Here is a 20,816-nt window from a genome sequence, read left to right on the forward strand (position 1 = left end):
CTCATGTCCCATCCATGCTAACATGGAGGGGGCGGGACTTATGACCTATACTGCAGCCAGCCACCAGGGGGCAATTGAAATGTTTTGGCTTCACTTTCAGGGAGCTGTCATGGTGTCCATCTTTGTATACAGTCAATGGACAATGATGATTGAGAGGGATAATTTTTGTATGAGTCTAAACATTATTTAGTTTAATCAAAGTTATGTGTACGTACTCTCTTTGTCTCAGCTTTCCACAGATGGATGTCTATCCATGACCTTTCCAAAAAGCGAAATCTCATTGAGATTTTATCCATTGGGTACATGTCCTTTTACAGTCATCCACTGTCAAGGCCTTCACACACAGCTGAACTCAGCGTCCATACATAGATTAAACACGCAATTTATATGATTACACATAGTTGACCACACAGTCAAATGATTAATGCAATTATTATTTGGTGATCCCCACATGCCACGCCCTTCTGTGCCATCATGCCAAAACCTGTTTCCAATCCACTGCCATGTCATGGAAAATTTTCCAGATACGTCACCATTTGGGAGGGTTTTTTTTCTCAAAAACATTCCTCTACTCAGAGTTACTGTGGCAGAGAGGAAACAGAGACAGAGAGGCAACAGAATGAAAAAGGATCGCAAGGTAGGCAACACATGAATACATGTTGTTCATTCATTCATTTTTCTTTTTAATGTTGATTTTAATGCTGGGTTACTGAAATTCTGACTGATACATTTAATCAGAAAGTTTTTATTCTAGAGGACAGAATGGTCCATCAAAATCAATCAATCATCAAAAAAGCCCTTAATTAAGTCTTTGAGAACAGAATGAAGGAAATACATTATAATGACTCTTAACATCAGGAAGGGTCAGTTATTGCAGGGTGATTATCAAATTTACTCCTCCAGACAATTTTTCAGATCAGGCTATCTGTCTATCTCTCTTTTTTCCTACAAGAGAATTCATAGGAAAGTTAATTTCTTGTGAAACAGAGAGAGGAAGGTTATATCAAGAAGTTTGTAAGCAGTGTTGCATCCAAAACCAATGATATAGATACTGTACATAAAAAAGACCTGTGTGTGTAATTCATCTTAGGTAAGCTTTTTAATATTTGCTCTGCATGTAGGGAAGTGATGACAATGCAGCTGTTACAACCTATTTATAATCTCGGCCTCTTTCTTCATCCACGTGTCAAAAAACAGACACTATACTTGTTTTTTCAGCAGCCCAAAACTCAAAGTTATTCAGCTTTACAGCAATAGAAAACAGAGAAACTCAGCTCACATTATAGAAACTGGAAACAGACTTTTTTTGATTTATAAATGACTTGAAAACAATCAACTGATCATTAAAACTGTTTGATTTCTGGCATCTGACTCATCAATTGGCATAACTGTCATCAAACCTCAGAGTTTTGAAAGCAGCTTTCCTTAAAATGTTCTTGCTGTACAATTTTAAAACACCTTAAATGTAATTGAGAGTTTAATGGAAGAGACAACACATTCACCATACCAACAATATGTTTTGTAACATGTTTTAGGGGAAGATGGGATGTACACGGAAGGATGTGAGAGTTGAAGAGTCTGAACAGACAGGTGGGTTTTGTGCAAATATTCCTGATTGTGTTCATTCAAGATCCTCAGTTTACTGCTTAAAAACTTGCAAAAGAGAGTGATTTAAATCAACTGTTCAATTACTTTTCAAACAGACAAGGCTGCAGACTGCGTTTCAGACAAAAGCCTCCAGGTTTGTCACTGCGGCTGGTCCAAAGTGACGACATACCAGGGTCTGCGCACACATCAGGGGAAGATGGGATGTACACGGAAGGATGTGAGAGTTGCAGAGTCTGAACAGACTGGTGGGTTTTGCACAAATAATCCTGATTGTGTTCATTCAAGATCCTCAGTTTACTGCTTAAAAACTTGCAAAAGAGAGTGATTGAAATCAACTGTTCAATTACTTTTTAAACAGACAAGGCTGCAGACTGCGTTTCAGACAAAAGCCTCCAGGTTTGTCACTGCGGCTGGTCCAAAGTGACAACATACCAGGATCTGCGCACACATCAGGGGAAGATGGGATGTACACGGAAGGATGTGAGAGTTGCAGAGTCTGAACAGACTGGTGGGTTTTGCACAAATAATCCTGATTGTGTTCATTCAAGATCCTCAGTTTACTGCTTAAAAACTTGCAAAAGAGAGTGATTGAAATCAACTGTTCAATTACTTTTCAAACAGACAAGGCTGCATACTGCTTTCCAGGCGAACACCTCCGGGTTTGTCACTGTGGTTGGAAAAAAGTGACGACTTATCATGGCTTGAGGACTCACCAGGGGAAGATGGAATGCACTCCAAAGGGAATTAGGATCCCAGAGAGCGAACAGCCCTACTGGGCAAATCAGTGGATTAACGTCAATCAACGGAAACTTCAGCCAGCTAAGAAAGTGATTACCAAGAAGGAGGTAAGTGCTAGAAATTACAAGAGAGATTTTAAAGGCAAAAAGTTGAAGTTCACTTAGAATTTTTTTTTTTTTTTTTATGTGTCTTTATGGTATAATTCCTTTGTCTAAATCTAATTCTGTCATTCATTTATTCAGCAGTGAAATGAACACTTTGGCATCATTACTGTGGAGGTCAGAGCTTGAATACGTATTATCAACTTACTTTCTTTTTACTTTCCACCTTTACCTGACAGAATGTGCCGGTGCAATCAAGAATCAACGCCCGTGCCAAATCTGCAGCACCAACGGCCCTGATCAACGAGGAATATGAAGATTATGAGATTATAGTTCACCTAAGTTTAGATTAAGAGTTCACATAATTTGAAAATAAAGCAGCTACTGTAACACTATGTACAGTGTAGCCTGACTATTTAGTAAGTGTTATACATTTGTTCTTTTCAAAGCTCCAAAATCTAAATCCAAATTAAATTCCAATGGTTGAATAAAATCTTTTTTCCTTTAAGAAATATGTTTCTGTGGCTTTTTTTTTTTTTTTTAATTCACCACCTTGAACAGATTAGTATTTCACAAACATCGTGACTCATGGCTGGGGTTGGTAGAAAGAGACTTTTTGGCGGGGATTTTTGTTTTTTCAGAAATGAAACTGAAAGCAGAAAAACCATCAACGTTATTGTGGCAGAGAGAAAATAGAGACAGAGAGGCAACAGAACACAGAAGAGGATCGCTAGGTAGGCAACACATGCATACATGCTGTTATTTATTGTACTTTTTAATGATAGTTAATGAACTGTGGCTGCACAGACTGCTAGCTTTTCAAGTCACGTTGGTTGTTAGTAGCATGATAGTTGTATTTTGGTTTTTACGATGTTAAACCACAACACAGAAACAGAATAATGAAGATCGAGAGCTCTTTTGTTATTGTTTGAAATCTTTTTTGCATGCTCGCAGCCCTAATGAACAGCCTTTAATTAGTACGTTAGCCCTAACAACTTCACCATATCACTGAGTTGTCAAGGTGTGTTTTATATACATAATGTAAACTAATAATATTTAAAAATTCTGAAAATATTCCGTTATTCTTTACACTGAAAATAGCTACAACTTTGAAGATGAATTTAATTAGCACATTTAATTAGAAAGTTTTTATTCCAGAGGACAGAATGGTCCATCTGAATCCCTTTTTTATTGAAAAGATCCATGATGAAGTAGGTATGTATGTCTGTCTCTCGGTTTTTTTCAATAAGAGAATTCATAGGAGAGTTATTTTTCTCGTTCTATCCGGAGCAGACCATTAGACAAGGTAGGCAACTGCCCGAGACCCCCCGGCTAAAAATGGGTCCCAAACAACTATAGATTTATTATGATGTTCAGATATCAAACATATGAAATTATGTTACTATTCTAACTCATTATACCCCTGCAATAACTTACAAAGGGTCACCAAAGCCCTTTAAAACATAGTGTAGGACCCCACTGCGCACTACAGATTAATGGACTATTCCTTCAGTGGAGGAGCCAGCGCGCGCAGCACTCGACTGACGTTTTGACACAGTAGATACGTAGGAGCTCACCCAGGTAATCTGCAATTAAACATAACATCAAACAGAGTTGTCTCAGAGCGCATCTCAGAAGAAGAAACTAAGAGGAAAAGTCAAGCAATCATTGTTCAAACTGTTGCTTCTCCTGAAACAACCAGCAGGACCACAGTTAATGACGTTTTCCTGTCGCATCGACTCACTTGTTAGATGATGGGTGCACCGACCCTCTTCCCCCCCCAAACCCTCATGAAAACAGACAAATATAATGATGATATGAAAAAATGGCATTCAAGGGAGAGAGAGTGTCAACTAGTAGTCTGTAAGAATAGAAAACTGCTTTCAATGTGCAGCAAACTGCTGCTGCCAGTGATGGAAGAAAGATTCACATCCTCAAAGTAACAATACTGCAAAATACTGCATTACAGAAATACTCCATTACAAGTCAAAGTCCTGTATTTCAAATTTTACTTGTGTTATATTATGTTACATGTTACTTGTATTATTATCACAGACATATTGCATTATAACAAGCATTTGAATGTTAATTTGAATGTCAATTTTAACATAATTTTATTCCTTATCAGAATTATCTTTATTGGCCGAATATCTTTATGCATCAGGTTTAGTGGCTCTCAATGTGCTTACTAAAACACAACACTGTTCAGAAAGACACACAAAGAAAAGGCACCTCTACTAGGGTTTCAGTTCCTTCTATTTCAGAGGGAAATGCTGTTCTTGTCATTCTGCTATATTTATCTGACAGCTTGTTACTGGTTACTTTACAGATTAAGATTTTACACACAAAGGATATGAATAACAGATAAAATATGATTCGTTATTATTGATTAGAACTATCCAGCAGTATATAAAGCAGCTCAAATGAGCTCCACCTTGAAGCAGATGTAAAGTAAGTTTGGGTACATTGTAGGGTTGAGCGATGTCTACAGAATTGAAATATGTTTTATGCAGACACACGTCGGAGATGAGCCTCCAGGTTTGTCACTGCGGCTGGTCCAAAGTGACGACCTATCAGGGCCTCAGGATTCACCAGGGGAGGATGGGATGCACGCAGAGGGGGGTGAGAGGTGCAGGGTCTGAACAGCAGAACATGTGGGGGAATGTAGGACTTCCAAACAAACAACAGAACCTCTGGCTGGATATTTACACCTCTATCAAGACTGGTGGGTTTTTGCACAAATATTACTGATTGTGTTCATTCAAGAGCCTCAGTTTACTGTTTAAAAACTCCCAAGAGTCAACTGTTTCAACTAATTGAAATCGACTGTTCAATTATTTCTCGAGCAGACACAACAGACTGCTCTTCACAGACAAGCCTCCAGGTTTGTCATTGTGGTTGGACCCAAGTGACGACTTATCAGGGCTTGAGGACTCATCAGGGGAAGATGGGATGCACGCAGAGGGGTGTGAGAGGTGCAGAGTCTAAACAGCAGAACATGTGGGGGTCTGTGGGACTCTACACCTCTGTCAAGACCGGTGGGTTTTGTACAAAGATTCCCGATTGTGTTCATTCAAGATCCTCAATTTACTGCTTAAAAACATCCAAATGAGAACGATCTAATCACTCAAATTACCTTTCAAACAGAGACAACTGCAGGCTGCTCTTCAGACAAAAGCCTCCAGGTTTGTCACTGTGGTTGGAAAAAAGAGACGACTTATCGGGGCTTGAGGATTCACCAGGGGAAGATGGGATGCACTCCGAAAGGAATGAGGATCCCAGCGAGAGAGCAGCATGACTGGAAAAATCCGTTGGAAGACGTCAATCAAAAGAAACTTCAGCCAGCTCTGAAAGTGATTATCAAGAAGGAGGTATGTGCTGGAAAGATATTTCATTTTAGAGCTTTTATCGGCTGATACTGACGACGTGCCGATAATAGTGTGCATCCCTATTTTATTTCTTATGTGTCATAATGAATTCCTTTGTCTAAATCTCATTCTGTCATTCATTTATTCAGCAGTGAAAGGAACAATTTGGCATCATTATCATTATTTTACTTTCCGCCTTTACCTGACAGGATGTGCCGTCGCCACCGAGAATCGACGTCTGTACCAAATCTGCTTCACTAACGGCCCCAATCAAGGAGGAATATGAAGCATGTACGTGTAAGATTATAAAAAAACTGAGACTTTGCATAACAATTTGAAAAGCAGAAGCAGCTACTGTAAGACTGATCATCTCCTTTCACTACAGCTGCAATTCCACATCGTTCTGCAACGCTGAGTAGTCCGCCATCTGCAGTAGTTCGACCTAAGAAGAAAAAAAGGAAGGATCAAACATCACCACAGGTATACTCAGAAACAGTTGGTTTCAGAGTATATTTCATTTACTACTTTTTAAAGCAGATTTACACACCTTTTGAACAAGCAGGCACAGGTAAAAAAAAAAAAAACCTGGTAGGTCTATCTTTGTCTGTTTTGTGCACACAACTTCCTCTCTTCTTGGTTCTAAGTTTGTACATCCTCACCTCCTCTCCTAGCATCCTAGTCCCTCCCACCTGAGATGCGAGCGGAGGAGGTGAGGAAGAGACACGAGGAGAGATGAGTCAAAGCAACAGGCACTTAACAAAATGAGACATCCTTGGTTCAGAGCCGTCATGTCAATTAAATATGACGTGTGGCAGAGCTGCTTCATCTGTCCTTTGTTTTCTTATAGAGTACTGCTGTATTTTATGATCTCTGCAGATGAGCATAACAGTGTTCATGACAACTTATAGCCTATATTTACTTTCAATTCATATCACAATGTGGCACAATGTGACAAGAATATACGGATATCATACATTGTCACACTCACACTACAAATGGTTGTATATTCCAGCTCTTTTATACGTCACAGCACGGGTGCCGAAAAGACTTCCGCAAAGGATACACCTGTGTATCCTCGCTCATAGCTCCTCCAGCAAGCCTCCTCTCTCCTCAAGATGCATTTTAGCAATCCTTAAATGTGACACACTGAGATCGATTTGCGGGTCAGAGGCAGGAGGATTTAGGAGAGAGGAGACGAGGAGGCACAAAGTAGAGAAATGAGAAAAGCCCCATGTATTGCATGTCCGTTTATCCTGGGAGAGGAAACCCTCTGTTGCTCTTTCTGAGGTTTCTTCCACTTTTTCCTCATTAAAGAGTTTTTTTAGGGAGTTTTTCATTATTCAAATCGAGGATCTAAGGATAGAGGGAAAGCCCCCTGAGGGAAATTTGTGATACTGGGTTATATAAATGAAAATTGACTTGGCACAAAAGATGAGCTGGAAAAGAATGAATGAAATTGATACCAGTAGAAATGCTACAGGGCTGATTAGGGAAGTGGAAACAGATGAGCAGGCGGGCGGGAGGCAGGTGAGTGGAGGGATATGGAGGGAACAGGTAACTGCAGGTCAGATGGGTGTGGCCGGATCTGAAACCTCAAGAGATTTAGAGGCAGAAAAACAGGCGAGGATAAATATAGAACTAGGAATGAACACTTTTTTTTTTTTCTTCCTCAACATGTTGCGGATTGTAACATGAATCACTGTTTTGAAAAGTAATAAATAAATGAATTCAATTTTTATTCATCATCAGTATTATGACCGAGTCACATCACAGCCACAACAAAACAAAACAAAATGACAACAATTAAATGATTAATCTTTTACCAAATTAATAAATTGTCATAAATTACATCACAATCACAAAATTGAGTCATTTAATGATGAACCGGGAAAAGATTTTATTCATTTGTCATTAACTTTAAAATAAGTAATATTAACTCTTTATTAACTATTTTAACTTTTCACCTTTACGTGTCAACATGCATAGTTTAAATTCTCTCACCACTAAATAGCAAAGTATGAAAAGTACCACAGTATGTAAATGAAATGAACATCTTTCAGGTGAACGGATCGATCAGGGAGCGTCCAACAATATGCCCGATACCAGCAGTCCGAGCCAAGGAGAAAACCAAGAATGATCAAATATTATTACAGGTACTAAACTGTTTGTTTTATGCCCTATTTTAAAATTTTATTTCAAGTATGTTCAGTAAATTTTTGCCTTAATTAGGTAGCAGACAGAGGAGCAATGACAGGATATGCAGCAAAAGCAGCCACGATCAAAGAGGAGCCCCACACACGTATGTACTGAGTGAAGATTTAGAGAATTTAGCAAATCAATGTGGAAAATAAAGCAGCTATTTGGTTGAGACTGATCATCTCCTTTCACTACAGCATTTGCAATTCAACAGCAGCCTTTCCAAACAGCCACAAACTCAAAGTCAGGCCATGAGCTGCATGATTCCTCCTCCGGTGTGCAGGTAAAGTAGATTTGTTGGAAATGTTTGACTATGAAATGAAACCAATATTGTTAGTTTTTAGCTACTCAATGCAAATTCTTACCTCGCTTTTTGTTCCAGATGGTGACATAAACACACAAGTTTATTGTTTAGCTGCTGAGTGTTTTGAAAAGTATAATATAAATGGAATTAACATCTTATTCTCCTCCATCTTTCAGGTGAATAGATCAGTCAGGGAGCGTCCAACTCTTCCACCCCGGCCAACAGTAGTCCCACCTAAGAAGAAAGAAGGGGAAGATCAAACACCATCACAGGTGACAGTTTGTTTGTTTAAAGTAGATTTACACACCTATTGAACAAACAGGAAGAGGTCAAAAATCCTGGTAGACAACAGGCTAAGTGAACAAAATGGGCAGGCAAGTGGTTGAAAACAGGCAAAATAACAGATTGGCAGGACAAACTGGTCGATCTTTGTCTATTTTGTACACACAACATGTATTGCATGTCTGTTTATCCTGTTATTCCTGAGGTTTCTTCCACTTTTTCCCCTTTAAAGATGTTTTTAGGGAGTTTTTCATTATTCAAATGGAGGGTCAGGATAGAGGGTGTTGTATTGCTGTGAAGATTGTAAAGCCCCTTGAGGAAAATTTGTGATATTGGCCTATACAAATGAAAACTCACTTGGCACAAAAGATGAACTGGAAGAGAATGAATGAAATTGGTACCAGTATAAATGCTTCAAGGCTGATTAGGGAAGTGGAAACGGGTGAGCAGGTGAGTGGAGAGAAATGATGGGAAGAGGTAACTGCAGGTCAGATGGGTGTGACCAGATCTGAAATGTCAGGAGAGTTAATATGTAACGAGGCAGAAAAACAGACAAGGATGAATATGGAACTAGGAATGAACACACACACTGTGACACATTTTTAGGTATTTTATCCTTATTTTCACTTTGTTTTTGTTTTTTTCCTTCTTCAACATGTTGCGGATTGTAACATGAGTCACATCACAGCCACAACAATACAAAACAAAATGACAACAATTAAATGATTAATCTTTTACCAAATTAATAAATTGCCATAAATTATATCACAATCACAAAATTGAGTCATTTAATGATGAACCGGGAAAAGATTTTATTCATTTGTCATTAACTTTAAAATAAGTAATATTAACTCTTTATTAACTATTTTAACTTTTCACCTTTACCTGTCAACATGCATAGTTTAAATTCTCTCACCACTAAATAGCAAAGTATGAAAAGTACCACAGTATGTAAATGAAATGAACATCTTTCAGGTGAACAGATCGATCAGGGAGCGTCCAACGATATACCCGATACCAGCAGTCCGAGCCAAGGAGAAAACCAAGAATGATCAAATATTATCACAGGTACTAAACTGTTTGTTTTATGCCCTATTTTAAAGTTGCAATAAATGATATTTAGTCGTATTAGTTGTCAGAAAACAACTATTTGCTATGTAGAGATATCGTGGAGTAATGGCGTCCTTACCAGTGAATGAAGTCACACTCCTTCTGTGTGTGTTGTTATCCGAGCTTCTCTGTTCTTTGTTTTGACAGCAGGTCTGTCTGAGCATGCGTGTTAGTGCATGTGAGCATGCATGTTAGTGCATGTGAGTGTTTTGAAAAGTACAATGTAAATGGAATTAACATCTTTCAGGTGAATAGATCCGTTAGGGAGCGTCCAACTCTTCCACCCCGGCCAACAGTAGTCCCACCTAAGAAAGAAGGGAAAGATCAAACACCATCACAGGTAAACAGTTGGTTTTAGACTCAATTATCATCTTGGAAGGTATTTTTTATCCTAATGTTTGACTTGTTTTTTGAAAAATTGGTGAAATTTCACCAATGTAGTTCTTTGTTGTTTTCTTTTCTAAACATATTGTAGTTGCACCAATGTCCTTTACAGTTTAATTTCTGATTGGTTTGAAAATTACCATTTAATTCATTCAACATCTTTCAGGTGAGTAGATCAATCAGCAAGATACCCGATACCAACAGCATGTCAAAAACTACACATCAGTCACTTACTTGTGTCACCTTTAGCATTTTAAAGTCAAACTTTAACAGCTACTTTGTATTCAACGCTGTACTAACAAGACTTTCATCTTATCTCTGTGTGTGCATACACTGTAGGTGTGTGCCGCCAAGGCCATACAAGAGAGACTGAAATCTGAACTAGAGCTGAAAATTCAGATGAGAGAGGAAAAACTGCAGAAAAAAGCAGCAGAGAAAGTCTGCGAGGTAATGCAGCTAAGATCTAAACTTATTTGGATTTGATTCTGAATTTCACTCATCATGAGTTTATTCCAAGACTTTGATTAATCATATTCTTCATATCATATTCTACCATTAGGGAATTATTGTTGCCACTTAAACACACTTAAAAGTGAAATGACTCAAGTAGTACCAACTTTCCACCTCTTTGTCAGAGTGTCCCAGATTCAACAAGTGCCACCACCCAAACCAATACTGCAGCAGCAGATGCCATATCAGAGGAGGATCCTAAATCATGTATGTAGTATGATTTATTCAACACAGGAAATTGCTAAATAATCAAGAAAATGAATCATTTACTGTCTTCTTTCTCTTCAGTGAATGAAACTGCACAGGACTCTGATTTCTCCACTGGCATGAAGGTACAGCAGACTCTGTTTCCAATGTTATGCAAACACTTTCGCTGTTGTGTTTTTGCTGATTGTTCAGAAAAGCAACAGTTATGCTGTTTTTGTGGGTGATTAAAATGTTACAGGTGAAGCAACTGGCCCTGATGTTTTCAGCTACAACCAAGAAAACAGCAGCAGTCCAGCAACCAAAGGAGAAACACCAGGAGGAACAAAAACTACCACAGGTGATAGATGTTTGGACAGAAAATGCAGCTTCACATGTTATTGTTGACAGACTTGAAAAGTGTTGTGCTAACAGCTATGATCATATTATTATTAATTAGATAGATACTTGAATGCTTAATATCTTTCAGCCTTTGGCGCAGAAGTTTTTAGCTGCCACAGCCCAAGAAACAGCAGTCCAACCAAAGAAGCAAGACAAAGAGGATCAAAAACTATCACCGGTAAAGAACTAGTGTCTTCTTTAGTTATAACTATTGGATGGTTTGCCTTGAATTTTTCTACAGATATTCATGATCCCCAGTAGATGAATCCTACACACATTAATAATGCTTTGCAGCTTCTCCAGTGAGGGGATTTGCTGCTTTCCACTGTTTTATATCATTGTACATTGAATATAATTGTGTTTTAGGCTGTTAGTTTGACAAAACAAGACAGACATCCGAAGACATCACATTGGACTTAATTAATTGATTAATTGAGAAAGTATTAAAATAATCCTCAGCTTCAGCCATAGAAGATGTAACAACCCCTAAAAAACCTAATTCAGTTTTGAAATGCAGGAATCCATCTTGTAGTGTCTCTAGTTGCAATATGAAGAGCTTTCATTAGCTCACAGATTCTCATACAGTTGAGATGAAACACTACATACGTGCTCAAATGCTTCATACATTATAAACCTTCCACCTTTCTCTGACCAAAGATGCCAGACTCAACAAGTGCCACCACCAAAATGAATCCTGCAGTGACAGAGGACGCAACAAAGGAGGACCCCAAAGCATGTATGTGGTTGTGTTATGGTTAATTTAACACAGGAAACTGCTAAATAGTTAAGGGAATGCGATTGACAGTGACCTTCCTCTGTTTTTACAGTGTCTGAAACTGCACAGCTCTCTGATTGCTCCACTGGACTGAAGGTAGAGCCAATTTTATTCATTAATTATATAATGTTCAATAACTATTTGTGTCAAGCTTGTGCTGGGTGTTAAACGTTTTTCAGGTGAAGCAGCTGGCTTGGATGTTTTCTGCTACAAACCAGGAAACAGCAGCCCAACTGAAGGAAAAACACCAGGAGGAACATAAACCAGCACAGGTATAGTAGTAGACTCTCTATAAATCTGATTTTTCACCTCATTTAGATGCCAGAAAGTACAAAAAGATCAAACGTGATGGTGTGTTCGGGACTCAGTTTAGTATGTCTGGCAATATGTGCTAGTTTGTTGGTAAGATACCAGTAGGAGATGGTTGCAAGGGTGTTTGAGATGGTTACTGGGTTTCTAGGGTGTATTAATAAGTAAGTTGGATACTTGAGTGTTCATTGTCTTTCAGGTGAAGCCATTAGGCCAAAAGCTTTTGAAGCCTTTGGCGCAGAAGTTTTTAGCTGCCACAGCCCAGGAAACAGCAGTCCAACCAAAGAAGCAAGACAGAGAGGATCAAAAACTATCACTGGTAAAGACCTAGTGTCTTTTTTAGTTATAACTTTTGGATGGATTGCCTCGAATTTTTCTACAGATATCCATGATCCCCACAAGATGAATCCTACACACATTAATCATGCTATGCAGCTTCTCCAGTGAGATGATTTGCTGCTTTCCACTGTTTTATATCATTGTACATTGAATATATTTGTGTTTTAGGCTGTTAGTTTGACAAAACAAGACATCTGAAGATGTCACATTGGATTTAACAATTAATTGATTAATTGAGGAAGTATTAAAATAATCCTCAGCTTCAGCTGTAGAAGATGTAACAACCCCTAAAAAACCTAATTCAATTTGAAATACATCAATCCGTCTTGTAGTGTCTCTAGTCGCAATATGAAGAGCTTTCATTTGCTCAGAGATTCAGTTGAGATTAAACACTACATATGTGCTCAAATGCTTCATACATTATAAACCCTCCAATTTTCTCTGACCAAAGATACCAGACTCAGCAAGTGCCACCACCAAAATGAATCCTGCAGCGGCAGAAGCCACGAGAAAGGATGACCCCAAAGCATGTATGTAATTGTGTTAAGATTTATTCAACACAGGAAATTGCAAAATAACCAAGAATGTGGTTGACAGTGACCTTTCTCCTTTTTTACAGCATGTGAAACTGCACAGCTCTGCGATTTCTCCACTGGACTGAAGGTACAACAGATTTTTGACAATTGTGCAATTGTCCATTTTATCTGATATTTGCCTCTTTTCTTCTATTGCAGCCCTTTTTCTTATGTTAAACTTGCGCTAACACAGCTAATGCTAGTTGGAGCCTCAGTACGAGAGGAGTATTTGACCTGACTTTGGCCTCCTCTGATTGGTTTGGTTGGGGTCTCGCTTAAAACCTTGAGAACTAAATATCTCTGTACTGATACCAATCTGTCCAATGAGCCTCCCCACATTAAAACATACTTTGAAACATATTTCAATTAAAAAATATAAGAAAAAAATGACCTACTGTTGTTTAAATTCAATGTTTATTTGCTGCACTTTTCAGAACAATCAGCAAAGGTTATTATGTTTCCATTATCTATTTGTGTCAAGATTGTGCTGAGCGTTTAACATTTTTCAGGTGAAACAGCTGGCCTGGATGTTTTCAGATACAACCCACAAAACAGCAGTCCGACCAAAGGAGAAACACAATGAGGAACGAAAACCAGCACAGGTATAGTAGCAGACCCTTTGTAAATCTTATTTTTCATCTCATTGAGGTGCCAGGAAGAACCTAAACATATGTCACCAACTGTGCTCTAACAAGACTTTCATCTTATCTCTGTGTGTGCAAGGCCACTCAAGAGAGATCAAAATCTGAATTAGAGCAGATTATTCAGATGAGAGAAGAAAAAATGAGTAACATCAGAGCAGCAGAGAGAGCCTGCAAGGTACTGCGCTTAAGTTTTTGACTGTTTTTTACTCTAAATTACTCTATTCATCATTTATTATATGAAGTTATTGCTGCTACTTAAAAAATTATTTGAATTCTGTAAACAAATTTGTGATAAAAATGCTGGACAGTGTGAAACCAGCTGGAAAAGTCTTTATTGGATATACACTTTACTTTGAAATTAAATCACTCAAATATTATGAACTTTCCACCTCTTTTTGTCAGAGTGTCCCAGATTCAACAAGTGCCACCACCCAAACCGATACTGCAGCAGCAGATGCCGTAACAGAGGAGGATCCTAAATCATGTATGTAGTATGATTTATTATACGCAGGAAATTGTTAAATAATCAAGAAAATGAACCATTCACTGTCTTCTTTCTCTTCAGTGAGTGAAACTGCACAGGTCTCTGATTTCTCCACTGGCATGAAGGTACAGCAGACTCTGTTTCCAATGTTATGCAAACACTTTCGCAGTTGTGTTTTTGCTGATTGTTCAGAAAAGTTATGATCTTTTTGTGGATGTTTAAAATGTTACAGGTGAAGCAACTGGCCCTGATGTTTTCAGCTACAACCAAGAAAACAGCAGCAGTCCAGCAACCAAAGGAGAAACACCAGGAGGAACAAAAACTACCACAGGTGATAGATGTTCTGACAGAAAATGCAGCTTTTAAGTTTTATGCTATTTATGCTAACTGATTTGAAAAGTGCTGTGTTAACAGCTATGATCATATTATTATTAATTAGTTGGATACATGAATGTTTTATATCTTTCAGGCGAAGCCTTTGGCGCAGAAGTTTTTAGCTGCCACAGCCCAGGAAACAGCAGTCCAGCAACCAAAGGAGAAACACGAGGAGGAACAAAAACTACCACAGGTGATAGATGTTTGGACAGAAAATGCAGCTTCACATTTTATTGTTGACAGACTTGAAAAGTGTTGTGCTAACAGCTATGATCATATTATTATTAATTAGTTGGATACTTGAATGCTAAATATCTTTCAGCCTTTGGCGCAGAAGTTTTTAGCTGCCACAGCCCAAGAAACAGCAGTCCAACCAAAGAAGCAAGACAGAGAGGATCAAAAACTATCACTGGTAAAGAACTAGTGTCTTTTTTAGTTATAACTATTGGATGGATCCCCTTGAATTGTTCTACAGATATCCATGATCCCAAGTAGATGAATCCTACACACATTAATAATGCTTTGCAGTTTCTCCAGTGAGAGGATTTTCTGCTTTCCACTGTTTTATATCATTGTACATTGAATATATTTGTGTTTTAGGCTGTTAGTTTGACAAAACAAGACATCTGAAGACGTCACATTGGACTTAACAATTAATTGATTAATTGAGGAAGTATTAAAATAATCCTCAGCTTCAGCTGTAGAAGATGTAACAACCCCTAAAAAACCTAATTCAATTTGAAATGCATCAATCCGTCTTGTAGTGTCTCTAGTCGCAATATGAAGAACTTTCATTTGCTCACAGATTCTCATACAGTTGAGATGAAACACTACATACGTGCTCAAATGCTTCATACATTATAAACCTTCCACCTTTCTCTGACAAAAGATGCCAGACTCAACAAGTGCCACCACCAAAATGAATCCTGCAGCGGCAGAAGCTGCGAGAACGGAGGACCCCAAATCATGTATGTAATTGTGTTAAGGTTTATTCAACACAGGAAATTGAAAAATAACCAAGAAAATTAAGGAAATGTGGTTGACAGTAACCTTTCTCTTTTTTTTACAGCATGTGAAACTGCACAGCTCTGCGATTTCTCCACTGAACTGAAGGTACAACAGATTTTTGACAATTGTGTAATTGTCCATTTTATCTGATATTTGCCTCTCTTGTTCTATTACAGCCCTTTTTCTTATGTTAAACTCACACTAACGCAGCTAATGCTAGCATTGAGTCTCAGTATGAGAGGAGTACTTGACCTGACTTTGGCCTCCTCTGATTGGATAGAGGGGAGAGTCTCACTTAAAACCTTGAGAACTAAATATCTCTGTACTGATACCAGGCTGTCCAATGAACCTCCCCACATTAAGATACACTTTAAAGCATATTTCAATTAAAAAATATAATAAAAACAACTGACATACTGTTTTTTTTAAATTTAATGTTTATTTGCAAGACATCTGAAGACGTCACAATTATCAGATTGATTTTTCACTATTCTGTGACATTTGTTAGGCTAAACAATTAATTGATTAATTGAAAAAATGTGAAAATAATCATCAGAAGATAACAACACAACAGCACAAAACAACACGACAGTAACAACACAAGAGCTTATGATAGAGCTCAAAAATATGTATGATGTTGTAGATGTCTATGCAACTAAAAACACTAAAATAATAATCCCCCCTAAAAAGACACATTCATTCTTGTAAAGCAGAAATCACTCCAATATAAAGAGCTTTCCTTTGCTCAGAGATTCATATACAGGTGAGATGATGCTCTTGCTTAAATGTTTCAAATATGTCCTTTCTCTGACAAAAGGTTCCAGATACAACAAGTGCCACCACCAAAATGAATCCTGCAGTGACAGAGGCCACAACAAAGGAGGACCCCAAAGCATGTATGTGGTTGTGTTATGGTTAATTTAACACAGGAAACTGCTAAATAGTTAAGGGAATGCGATTGACAGTGACCTTCCTCTGTTTTTACAGTGTCTGAAACTGCGCAGCTCTCTGATTGCTCCACTGGACTGAAGGTATAGCCAATTTCATTCATTAATTATATAATGTTCAATAACTATTTGTGTCAAGCTTGTGCTTGATGATGTTTTCCGCTACAAACCAGGAAACAGCAGCCCGACTGAAGGAAAAACACCAGGAGGAACGTAAACCAGCACAGGTATAGTAGTAGACTCTCTATAAATCTGATTTTTCACCTCATTTAGATGCCAGAAAGTACAAAAAGATCAAACGTGTGTTCGGGACTCAGTTTAGTATGTCTGGCAATATGTGCTAGTTTGTTGGTAAGATACCAATAGGAGATGGTTGCAAGGATGTTTGAGATGGTTATTAGGTTTCTAGGTTTTATTAATAAGTAAGTTGGATATTTGAGTGTTCATTGTCTTTCAGGTGAAGCCATTAGGCCAAAAGCTTTCAGCTGCCACAGCCCAGGAAACAGCAAAGGGGAAAGAGAGGGACGATCAAAAACTATCACAGGTACAGTACCAGTGCCTCTATTGTGTTGTTTTTTTTTAATCATTCCTATATTAGTTTTCCTTCATTAACCTACTGAGGTGCAGAAGACAACAATTTTAAGAAAATCTTAGTTTTAAAATATGAGAATCACAAGTCCACTTACAAGTCAGTTTATTATAAATTTTGTGGTTTAGCAATTAGGAATGGGCTGACTTTATCACTGCTGTTTGCTGGTCAGCACACTTTTCCTGACAAAAACTATAAAAGAAGCGTACTCTACTTGCCATCTCAGCAAGTGACCCTAAAATCTATATGATTTATGACTATTATAAACTGTTCAGCCATTAAGAGAAATCCTTCAAATTCAGTCTTTAACAGTATGTAAGTCTTCTATTATATTCTACTTGTGTAACAATGCTGGTATTAGGAGTGCTCTGGTAGATGAATGGTTACAGCACAGGCCACATAACCGCAACATTGCCGCTTCAACTCTGGCTTGGGACCTTTGTTGCATCATCCTTCCCTCTCTCTCCCCTTGTCTCCTGTCTGCTTCTCCACTATCCACTCTCCGTTAAAGACAAAAAAGGCCCAAAAACTATTTAAAAAAAACAATGCTGCTGTTGTACCTGCACATACGGTTGTACTTAGAAGCCTTGTTTTGCGTAAACTCATTCAAGGTAAGGCAAGACAGAATCCCAGATGACGTAAAGCACAAGGTTGAGATGAGAGAACGAAATGGGGATGAAGACAGATCATCTGTAAAAGCCCGTAAAGTAAGTTTTGAACATTTAGCTTTTTTATTTTAGTCTTTTCTCCTCAATATGGTTTGATACCAAAATGCTGTCCATCAGCCTTTACAGGAGAGCTTGGATTGCAGACCGGTGGAGACCAACAGTGAGCTCTCAAAGGTGATGGAGGATGCTCGCCAGAAGTCTCTAGACCTTAAAATCTCCAATGAAACTCTGAGAAATACAAAATCGACCAAGGTGGGGCAAATTCACCAGAAACTGGAAAAGCCATATTCTAATGGTAAGGCCATACACTTACTAATCATTGCACTTTAATTGTTTTGCATTTGGAACCGTAATTTACGGACACTGATTATTAACTAACAGTATTTTTTTAACCCCACAGATCTTGAATGGATTACCAAGTTTGCAGGTGCGTGTTTTAAAGTGTAAAAAAATGTTATCTAAACAGGAAAAGAAGCAAATACAAGGAATTCTTCAAGTTCAGAAGAAAGAAAGATGATCTTTTTAAAGCTCACTGTGAAGTTTTCTATTACTTCTACTGTTTCTCTCTTAACTCTAGTGGATATAAAGCTGGATCCTACCACCGCACACCGATGCCTTATTTCTGCTGATGGGAAGGAAGTAAGAGATGAACAAGAGACAGACGTGGCTGATGCTCCAGAGAGGTTTGATCTGTTCGGCAGCGTCCTGGGGCTCAACAAGTTTACCTCTTGGAAATCATACTGGGAAGTGGAGGTCAGCAACAAGACCGGGTGGGATCTAGGTGTAGCGAGAGGCGACGCAAACTGCAAGGGGAAACTATTGCTGAGCCCTGATAACGGTTACTGGGCTATTGTACATTTTAAAAACAAAGAGTATGCAGCCCTGACAGCTCCACCTGTTCCCCTTTTGTTTAAAGAAAATCTACAGAAGGTGGGAGTGTTTGTGGACTACGAGGGAGGTCTTGTGTCTTTCTACAACGTGACGGCTAAATCTCACATCTACTCCTTTACTCTGTGTTCGTTCACCGGAGAAATCTGCCCATATTTCAGTTTGCATCTTGGTGAAAGTGCTGATCCTCTTATCATCTCAACTGTGAAACACCAGTAATTATATGCAGCATGTTATTACAAGGGTGTGTATGCAACATACTCTTACAGCCATTTTACTCTGGTTTTTACAGATTTTATAGAAATGGCAAGGTTTTGAAAATGGTGCTTTTTTGGTAACATTACAAGGAATATGTGTTTTCATCATTGGTGCAGTTACTTACAAGTGTTTTACTGTTAATGTTAGCATTTCCGTTAAAGCCATGTTTTGTTAAAGGGGGCATATCTTGCTTTTTGTGATTTTATGTTATTTTTTTACTGTTACAATGTCGGATGTCTATGTTAAACATAGTCAAAGGTCAAAAAAATTGGGTTGAACCTATGTTAAATGCTCGCTGCAAGTCAAAAGTCAGGGCTTCATTCTGCACGCTTGGTTTACAATGTTACCTCTACTTTCTCCTCTTGATGATGTCAGGTTGTTCGCGCATGCCCAGAAATGGCCAACCGTTTCGTAACCTTTGTTGCTAAGGTGGTTCCAAGTGTTGTTTGCGTTGTTCACTTGCATTTTTTGGGTCGGATTCGGACCCAGCATTTATGGATGTATTTGAGCAGTTTACATTTAGAGTAAAGAACAAGAAAAAGAAGTGAAATCCTGCTTCTACCGTTTGCTTACATAGCCTCCCAAGCCGCTGGAAGTCGGCCGGTATAAGATAAATAAGGAGTTTTTTAAACTGTAAAACATTCAAAGATATTCAAGTAGAGCCTCAGAATATAAATGTAGAGCTGGAACACTGGATCCTATTTTCTATAATGCAACTGAATAGTGTCTTATGTAAGGCCCTACCTGCTTGGTAAACACCAACTTCTTCCAAATAAAATATTCAGGGTTTTTTTTTAGACCTCGTAAAGCTCCTTCTTGAGTCAACATAGAAAGTATTATGTCAATATATGTTATAAAAGAGTTTTTTCAGGTTGAGTTGTACTTGTTATTAAGAGTTAACTGAACGTAATGTGTAAGATCACTAGAGTGCACCTTTAATTGTTATAATATGATATATATATAATGTAAAAGAATTCCCTTGTTGAGTTCACATGTCCTGCAATTAGATAAAGAAAATTTGTAATTTTTTTCTACAAATATGCATTTCCTTTATATTAAGCATTGTGTATTTTTGTTTTTGGTGTCTTCTTTTTGAATCCCTGTAAGCTACCAAATCTACTCTTAGCTACTCTTCTTAGAGTTCAAAGGAGAGTAACTAAAAGTTTCTCCTAATTACAGCAGACAAAAACACTTTTTAAAAACTAATGTCAGGACAATCTTTAAAACCTACATTATATATTATTTTCAAAAGTGTCAAAGTGTTTTTATCAAATGTTTTGATGTGCATTTCATGTATGGATGGGTAGACAATGATAAAAAAATTGATGAGGACACCAGAGGACAGTTAGTGAAATCCTCATTCTGTCACTTTCTGTTCATATAACCTGTTATTTCTAGTTACATCCTTGTATAAAACCACATGTACACCATCACTGTGACCTCTGACCCCTGCCCTGTCTCCCCTTGGTTTTGTCACATGATGGTAAAGTGGGAATTTATATCATTTACTTATTTTTGTAAGCTATTAGTTAGGACATTTGACATAGTCTATAAAATCACATGCAAGGGTGTAATACAAACTGTTACATAACAACTTTTTATACTTCAACGCACAGGGGAATGAAAATCCCAATAAAGAGTTTCTTTTTCTTTTTCTGACACTATCAATTGTTCCTGCATTTTTTTCCAAATGAGTCTGACAGATTAGTGTTGCTTAACGACACCACAGTGCATGATGCGAGTAGGTTTTGAACTAGTAAAGGATTGTTTT

At 38.0% G+C, this 20,816-nt stretch overlaps 2 protein-coding genes across 4 annotated transcripts; both read left to right on the forward strand.

Moving 5' to 3' along the window:
• The first annotated feature begins 476 nt into the window (after window positions 1-476).
• Window positions 477-2,975, forward strand: LOC137174321 (uncharacterized). Its single transcript, XM_067579535.1, has 6 exons — window positions 477-637; window positions 1,536-1,590; window positions 1,704-1,853; window positions 1,967-2,116; window positions 2,230-2,453; window positions 2,687-2,975. The coding sequence occupies exons 1-6, from the start codon at window positions 509-511 to the stop codon at window positions 2,798-2,800; spliced, it is 822 nt and encodes a 273-aa protein (XP_067435636.1). The 5' UTR covers window positions 477-508; the 3' UTR covers window positions 2,801-2,975.
• Window positions 2,976-2,990: 15 nt separating this feature from the next.
• Window positions 2,991-20,709, forward strand: LOC137174319 (uncharacterized). Of its 3 annotated transcripts, none has more exons than XM_067579528.1 (40): window positions 2,991-3,181; window positions 4,961-5,172; window positions 5,297-5,485; window positions 5,595-5,818; window positions 6,025-6,112; window positions 6,201-6,295; window positions 7,876-7,968; window positions 8,045-8,114; window positions 8,209-8,294; window positions 8,492-8,587; window positions 9,573-9,665; window positions 9,955-10,047; window positions 10,431-10,538; window positions 10,727-10,808; window positions 10,890-10,933; window positions 11,047-11,145; window positions 11,275-11,364; window positions 11,844-11,922; window positions 12,014-12,057; window positions 12,141-12,233; window positions 12,470-12,589; window positions 13,061-13,139; window positions 13,229-13,272; window positions 13,694-13,786; window positions 13,908-14,003; window positions 14,231-14,312; window positions 14,394-14,437; window positions 14,545-14,643; window positions 14,782-14,880; window positions 15,010-15,099; window positions 15,577-15,655; window positions 15,757-15,800; window positions 16,513-16,591; window positions 16,683-16,726; window positions 16,816-16,869; window positions 17,100-17,186; window positions 17,843-17,938; window positions 18,017-18,194; window positions 18,300-18,326; window positions 18,477-20,709. In XM_067579528.1, the coding sequence occupies exons 2-40, from the start codon at window positions 4,974-4,976 to the stop codon at window positions 19,004-19,006; spliced, it is 4,029 nt and encodes a 1,342-aa protein (XP_067435629.1). In that variant the 5' UTR covers window positions 2,991-3,181; window positions 4,961-4,973; the 3' UTR covers window positions 19,007-20,709. The 3 variants fall into 3 exon arrangements, with proteins under 3 accessions (XP_067435629.1, XP_067435630.1, XP_067435631.1); XM_067579529.1 differs by having other exon boundaries at window positions 6,025-6,106; XM_067579530.1 differs by lacking the exon at window positions 13,908-14,003.
• The last annotated feature ends 107 nt before the right edge of the window (window positions 20,710-20,816 follow it).

Source organism: Thunnus thynnus, chromosome 22 (assembly GCF_963924715.1).
Source record: "Thunnus thynnus chromosome 22, fThuThy2.1, whole genome shotgun sequence".
Taxonomy (NCBI): Eukaryota; Metazoa; Chordata; class Actinopteri; order Scombriformes; family Scombridae; genus Thunnus; species Thunnus thynnus.